Source organism: Lepus europaeus, chromosome 12, assembly GCF_033115175.1.
Source record: "Lepus europaeus isolate LE1 chromosome 12, mLepTim1.pri, whole genome shotgun sequence".
Lineage (NCBI taxonomy): Eukaryota > Metazoa > Chordata > Mammalia > Lagomorpha > Leporidae > Lepus > Lepus europaeus.
In genome coordinates, this window is record NC_084838.1 from 39,265,597 (window position 1) to 39,273,079 (window position 7,483).

The 7,483-nt window shown below is 55.2% G+C and overlaps 1 protein-coding gene across 3 annotated transcripts in view; it reads left to right on the plus strand.

Moving 5' to 3' along the window:
• The window catches only part of TLN1 (talin 1), a 34,954-nt gene extending 29,733 nt beyond the window's left edge, over positions 1-5,221 (plus strand). For 2 of the 3 annotated variants that reach the window (XM_062207994.1, XM_062207996.1), the window contains exons 49-57: positions 342-527; positions 615-722; positions 1,160-1,265; positions 1,462-1,586; positions 1,689-1,814; positions 1,906-1,968; positions 2,080-2,262; positions 2,428-2,556; positions 2,680-5,221. In XM_062207994.1, the coding sequence (XP_062063978.1) occupies positions 342-527; positions 615-722; positions 1,160-1,265; positions 1,462-1,586; positions 1,689-1,814; positions 1,906-1,968; positions 2,080-2,262; positions 2,428-2,556; positions 2,680-2,805 (1,152 nt within the window). In that variant the 3' untranslated portion in view covers positions 2,806-5,221. The remainder of the gene's footprint in view (positions 1-341; positions 528-614; positions 723-1,159; positions 1,266-1,461; positions 1,587-1,688; positions 1,815-1,905; positions 1,969-2,079; positions 2,263-2,427; positions 2,557-2,679) is intronic. The other variant, XR_009867616.1, reaches the window with a different exon arrangement.
• Positions 5,222-7,483: the final 2,262 nt, after the last annotated feature.

Genomic DNA, 7,483 nt, shown 5'->3' on the forward strand with positions numbered 1-7,483 from the left:
TATTTTTTTGAAAGACAGTTACAGAGAGAGGCAGAGACAGAGAGAGAGGTCTTCCATCCGCTGGTTCACTCCCCAGATGGCCGCAACGGCTGGAACTTCGCCGATCCCAAGCCAGGAGGAAGAAGCTTCTTCCGGGTCTCCCACTTGGGTGCAGGGGCCCAAGGACTTGGGCCATCTTCCACTGCTATCCCAGGCCATAGCAGAGAGCTGGATCAGAAGAGGGGCAGCCAAGACTAGAACCAATGCCCATGTAGGATGCCAGCACTTCAGGCCAGGGCTTTAAACCGCTGCGCCACAGCGCTGGCCCATGTACAGTCTTTCTTCTTGTTCTGCCCCAACAGGTTTTCTGTTCCCCAGAGCCACCTGCCAAGACTTCTACCCCAGAAGATTTTATCCGAATGACCAAGGGTATCACCATGGCAACAGCCAAGGCTGTTGCTGCAGGCAATTCCTGTCGCCAGGAAGATGTCATAGCCACAGCCAATCTGAGTCGGCGCGCTATTGCAGATATGCTCCGGGCTTGCAAGGTAGGAACTCGTAGTGGAGCCCACTGAGGGGTGGGGGGACTGCCAGGATTTGGAATGCTGACGCTTACCTTCCATTCTTGGGGACAGGAAGCAGCTTACCACCCTGAAGTGGCTCCTGACGTGCGGCTCCGAGCCCTGCGCTATGGCCGGGAGTGTGCCAATGGCTACCTGGAGCTGCTGGACCATGTACTACTGGTAAGGGGGTTGCTGTTGGCTCTTCAGCCCGGCCTCCCTGGATACAGGTCCTCTTCCTGCAGGCCGCACGTGTTGCTCCAATCTGCCTACCCCACCATCTGATTTCCCGAATCTGTCCTTGTTTCCAAGTCTCCCTCTCCCTGGGGCCCCGACATTCATACCATCTTTGGTTCTCCCACTCACCTCTTCCTCTTCCTCTCTTGTTTCCCCTCTTTCCACCTGACCTCCCCGTTCGCTACCTTCGTCATCTCTTTGTTCTCACTTCATCATTCTCCTTGCTGCTTGTCAGCCGGTGAGTGACACAGCCCCGTCTTCACCGTGCAGTGCGGGCTTGGGGGCTGTGGTGTGGCGAGCTCTGGGGATCGGGGCCGGGGCACATGTCTGCCCTGTTGCAGAGGCTGGGGCAGAACCTCAGATCAGATGCCCGCCTTCCCCAGACGCTGCAGAAGCCAAGTCCGGAGCTGAAGCAGCAGCTGACGGGACACTCGAAGCGCGTGGCTGGCTCCGTGACGGAGCTCATCCAGGCTGCTGAGGCCATGAAGGGTGAGGGGCACCAGGGGCGGAAGGGAAGGGAAACCCTCGTCTTGGGACAATCTCCGCTTGCTCGTGGGTGGCTCTGAGCTGGCCTGCCCCCTGGGCCCCCTGGGTGCTGGGGCCTGGAGATACTGACCATGCTCCCCAGTGCTCCTGAGCTCCCTGCTCTGCCTTTCTCTCCTCCCTCCCTCCTTCACCCCGCCAGGAACAGAATGGGTGGACCCAGAAGACCCCACGGTCATTGCTGAAAACGAGCTCCTGGGAGCTGCAGCTGCCATTGAGGCCGCGGCCAAAAAGCTGGAGCAGCTGAAGCCCCGTGCCAAGCCCAAGGTCAGTGCCGCTCCCTGCCACGCCCGCCACGGCAGGAGGTCCCAGCAGCAGCGCCCTCCGGCTTTGCATCTCCCCCTCGGCAACCCCTGTGCTTCATTGTAGGAGGCAGACGAGTCCCTGAACTTTGAGGAGCAGATACTGGAGGCTGCCAAGTCCATTGCAGCAGCCACCAGTGCCCTGGTAAAGGCCGCTTCCGCTGCCCAGAGGGAACTGGTGGCCCAAGGAAAGGTAAGGATCTCAGGGCCCAGGAGAACGGGCCGGGGCCGTCGCTTTGTTGTCCCCACCCGCAGCCCTGGCCAACAGGCTTCTGCCTCCACAGGTGGGCGCCATCCCAGCCAATGCACTGGACGATGGACAGTGGTCCCAGGGCCTCATTTCTGCTGTGAGTGTACAATACGCACTATGTCGGTCAGAGTGTGGGAAGCTTAAGAAGGCTGGAGCAGGGACAGACCAGGACAAGCGGCGTATATTAATCTAACTGCCTTCCCTGTAGGCCAGGATGGTGGCCGCTGCCACCAACAACCTGTGTGAGGCAGCCAATGCCGCCGTCCAGGGCCACGCCAGCCAAGAGAAGCTCATCTCATCCGCCAAGCAGGTCGCGGCCTCCACAGCCCAGCTCCTTGTGGCCTGCAAAGTCAAGGCTGACCAGGACTCGGAGGCCATGAAGCGGCTGCAGGTGAGGAGCCCTGACCCGTCCTTTGCCCCCTCAGCTGTACTGCTTTAAACTGCCACCCCTAAGACAGAGGTTTCTCTGAGGGACACACACACCCGCCCCACTGGGTGGGACACACCCCCCCAACCCCGCGCGCTCTCAACCTCCCGCTGCCTTCTCCCCGCCCAGGCTGCCGGCAACGCGGTGAAGCGAGCCTCCGACAACCTGGTGAAGGCGGCCCAGAAGGCCGCAGCCTTTGAAGACCAGGAGAATGAGACGGTGGTGGTGAAGGAGAAGATGGTCGGGGGCATTGCCCAGGTGAGCCCCCGCCCCGCCCACTCTGCCAGGGGGCGGGCAGTCCTGCTGCCTGTGCTGCCCCAGCCCCCTGCACCCGCGAGGCGCACGCTCGCTGACCCAGCTGCCGCGCCTCCCGCCCCACAGATCATCGCAGCGCAGGAGGAGATGCTTCGGAAGGAGCGGGAGCTGGAGGAGGCGCGGAAGAAGCTGGCCCAGATCCGGCAGCAGCAGTACAAGTTCCTGCCTTCAGAGCTGCGCGACGAGCACTAGCCGCTTCTATTTAATGCGTCCCGGCCCAGAGACTGTGCTGCCACTACCAAAGCCTCCTGGACCCCAGCACTCCTCCAAGTGCCTGCCAAACCCGGGCCTGGCCCTGGCCAGTCCCCTGCACAGTCCGCACCTCCCCGATTCCAAGTGCCTTCATGCCCTAGGGCCCCCAAGTGCCTGTCCCTCCCCAGAGTATTAACGCTCCCAGAGTATTATTAACGCTGCCGGACCTCCATCTGAACCTGCCAGGGCCCCAGCCCGCTCCACCCCGCCAGCAGCTTGCAGCCGGTCCCCACAGCCTCATAAGTCTACTCTTGCTTTTTTGATACTCTGTCCCCCCCCCCCCCCGGCAGCTGTGGGGGCTGCAGGGTCGTAAGCCCCAAACAGGTTTCTGCTCCAATAAAAGTGATTCCACTGACAGCCTTTGCCTGGCTTCGTGAGGAGACGGGAGAGTCCTCCCAGGGCAGCTGGGGAGAGGGGTTGAGAGCTGGAGATGGGAGTGCTCCAGTCGGCCCCTGAGGTCCCCAAAGTCTCCGGGTCCAGCTGCCCTGCTGGGGGACCCGCACCCCAGCAGCCAGCGCCTCAGCCTCGTTCCACTGCTTGGACAGCAGCTCCCACGGCTCTTCGTGGCTCTGAGTGCGAAGCCACTCAGCGTGTATGAACAAATTCAGTCCCTGGATGGATTCAAATCTCAAAAGAAGCTTCGCTAAAAATAATAAACCTACGAAGTAGAAGCCTCTCTGCGCGAGAACTGCGGTTGTAGAGTTGGTTGGTGAAGCCGCTGCCAGGCAAAAAGCCCACCCTGGGCCTGCCCCTCTACTAGTCTGGGCCGGGCCACTCCCGCTTAGAGTAGTGCTAGAAGAAAAACACCTGAAAAAGCTGGCCCTGGGCGGGAGTGTTTACAGTGACAGCGCCAGAGCGCCCCTAGTGGCCAGGCAGGTGGGTGCTGCCTGCTTGGCGGAGGGAGGCCGGGAGGCAGTACTCTGGCCAGCCACTGTTTCATGAGTGACTTTTTTTTTGGTCAGGCCTGCCACTCGGTGTATTGTTTCCTCTGTACTTCCTCCAAGTGGAACACAAACACCACCCGTCTCTACTACTCTGGACCCCTCCTTCCCCTGCCGGGTGGAAGTGTATAGCAGGTGGCTTCCCAGGGCAGCCAGTAAGGATATTGCCAACTTCCTACCATCACACCTGTCACCTGTGATTCATTCAGTCAATGTTTACTAAGCCGTACCCATGCTAAGTACTGGAAAACGGAGATGTTTTATCACTTCTCTGACGCAAGGGACTGGCGACCCCAGTGTGGAATGCCTGGCACTCCAGCCCCAGTCCCTGTCAGCACTGGGAGCCGAGGACCCTGCGGGTCAGATCCCTGTCCAACTTCCTTGACGAGTTGTAGTCCCGACTCTAGCGTCCTCCGACTGGGAGTCCAGCACAGCAGCCTAAGCCTGCCACTGCTTCCCCTGTCACGTCCTCAGGAACTGGCCAATCACGCGTCTTCTGCCCGTGATCCCTTGGGAGCCTCTTGCCGAAGGCTGTAATACCCACTAGATCAGCAGTTCTTCAGATGTGGTTCTCAGACCCCCTTGGGCTTCCTAAGACCCTCTCGGGTCCATAGATGACAACTATACCAAGACATTATTTTCCTTCTCACATAACACCATTTGCACTGACAGTGTAAAAAATATTTGTGGGTAAAATTGTCTTAGTAGAGTACCGGGTTCACTCCCCAAATGGCCACAATGGCCAGAGCTGGGCCAATCTTAATCCAGGAGCCAGGAGCTTCTTCCGGGTCTCTCACATAGATGCAGGGGCCCAAGCACTTGGGCCATCTTGCACTGTTTTCCCAGGCCATTAGCAGAGAGCAGGATCAGAAGAGGAGCAGCTGGGATTCAAACTGGTGCCCTGCACTGCAGGTCGAGGCTGAACTTTGTATGCCACAGTCCCGGACCTGATGATTTTCTTAAGGCCATTCTTTGAGTTGTTACCTGAAGTAGCTGCTTTATTCTTGGGAAAACTACATTCATTCAAAAGAATGACCAACAGACAAACCATCTCAACTTGCAGGAAAAGTCTTTTTGCAAAAAGGAAAACACTGGGGTCAGCATTGTAGCGTAGCGGGTAACACCGCCATTTGCAGCACCACCAACCCATATGGGCACTGGTTGAGTCCTGCTGCTCCACGTCTGATCCAGCTCCCTGCTAATGCATCTGGGAAAACAGCAGAGGATGGCCCAAGTCTTTGGGCCCCTGAATCCACATGGGAGAGTTGGATGAATCTCCTGGCTCCTAGCTTTGTCCTGGAACAACCCTGGCCCTGTGGCCATCTGGGGAGTGAACCAGTGGATGGAAGATCTCTCTCTGTGTCTCACCCTCCCTCTGTAACTGTCAAATAAATATTAAGAAAAAGAAAAAAAAAGACCACAGAGAGTCTGTCATTTCAGGGAACACTGACCATATTTGTTGCCAGTGATACAAATCAAGGTTTCAAATGAAAGTTCAAATTTTGGACAACGTGTATCTGCCCTCATGAGTTTCACGGTTTCCCAGAATTTTAAAGTTAAAAGCTTGTGTGTTGAAACCAATCCTGATGATTAAGATATGTGATTACTTTATAATGTACACTGTAACGAAATGGGTCAACCTTTGGAAGATCTGCATAGCTCAATGAATCAATATTTTTCAAATGAGGATACATGATGTTACAAGGTAAAACATCCATCCAAATTGCATTATAGACCAGTGGATTTTAATGTGCGATAATACAAAATGATCACTGCTATTTCAGGTTCCATTTGGCAACTAAGCCTTAAGAAACTATCACCTGTCTAGTTCTGGTGTATCAAAGAGGGATATGCACAATTATGTGGAAATGCTAGATATCTCTCTATATAAATATATGTACTGACTACGTACCTGTGTGGCCAGTCTTCCTCATATGCAGTACTTTGAACAAACATGCAGCAACAGGCTGAGTGCAGAAGCAGCTTCTGAGACTCCGACTACCTTCTAGCAAGCAGCCTTTTCAAGAGATGGACAAACATGTAAACTTAGTGTCATATTCCTACTAATTTGGGGAGGGGGAACATAGTTACTTTTCATCTAAAACATTACGTTACCATGGCTTATGTGTAATGGATTTGTTTTTACTATTTTTAATGAATAAATATTTTTAAAGATTTATTTCTTTACTTATTTATTTAAAAGAGCACCAGAAAAAGAGAGAGAAAGGGCGAAAGAACTTCCATTGGCTGGTTCACTCTCCAGATGCCAGCAAGAGCCAAGGCTGGGCCTGCCAGGTGCAGAAGCTAGGATGTCCATCTGGGTCTCCCACATGGGTGGCGGCAGCAGGAGCACTTGGGCCATCATCCGCTGCCTCCCTAGGCACATCAGCAGGCAGTGGGATTGGAAGCAGAGCAGCCAGGATGCTGCTGTGAACTAATACATATTTTTAAACTTTCTCAGTTTTCATCTTAATCTAGCAAGTAGTGATGGACACAAGATGCTTTAACAAAACTGTATGGGCTCTTCATTTGTTTATTTTTATCTATTTATTTGAAAGGCAGAGTTACAGAGAGAGGGAAAGTCAAAGAGAGAGGTCTTCCCTCTGCTGGTTCACTCCCCAAACGGCCACAAAGGTTGGAGCAGGGCAGATCCAAAGCCAGGGTCTCCCACGTGGGTGCAGGGGCCCGAGCACTTGGGCCATCTTCTTTCCACTGTTTTCCCAGGCCATCAGCAGAGATGCTGGATTGGAAGTAGAGCACCTGGGACTCGAACTGACGTCCACATGGGATGCGGGCACTGCAGGCAGAGGCTTAACCCACTGTGCCACAGCACTGGCCCCCTCTCCTGCTCTCTAACAGCTGCTCGGCCTGTAAGGGGTTCTCAGAGTAAGAGCTGCTGCACTAGAGGAGTTCCTCGGGACTCACTCATCAGTCACATTTGTGTAGTGGAAGCTGGGACATTAAACAACTCACTGGCCAGTGTGCTTCAAGTGCCAACTCTGTGCTGGTGCTGTGCTGGGCTTTGGGGATTCAGAATTGAAAATGACAGGACTCAGAAGCCAGGGGGGTGGACAAGCAGGTACAAACACTAAGGTGGGACCAGGATGAGAAAGATAAGAACCTGTGGCCGGCGCCGTGGCTTAACAGGCTAATCCTCCACCTTGTGGCGCCGGCACACCGGGTTCTACTCCCGGTTGGGGCGCCAGATTCTATCCCGGTTGCCCCTCTTCCAGGCCAGCTCTCTGCTATGGCCCGGGAAGGCAGTGGAGGATGGTCCAAGTGCTTGGGCCCTGCACCCCGCATGGGAGACCAGGAGAAGCACCTGGCTCCTGGCTTCGGATCAGCGAGATGCGCCGGCCGCAGCGGCCATTGGAGGGTGAACCAACGGCAAAAAAAAAGGAAGATCTTTCTCTGTCTCTCTCACTATCCACTCTGCCTGTCAAAAAAAAAAAAAAGAAGAAGATAAGAACCTGAGCAGAGAACGCAATGCATACCTGGCCAATGCATACCTGGCGCAGGGGTGGAAGGGGAAGTGGCCAGGGAAAGCGTCCCAGGAAAGCCGACATTCGACCAGGCTCTGAAAGGCCACCAGGAATCACCCCCTGGGAAGGGCATTTTAGGAGAGGGAACAGAATATGGTGACGTCCTGCTCCGGACGCGGCACGGTAGGAATGCAG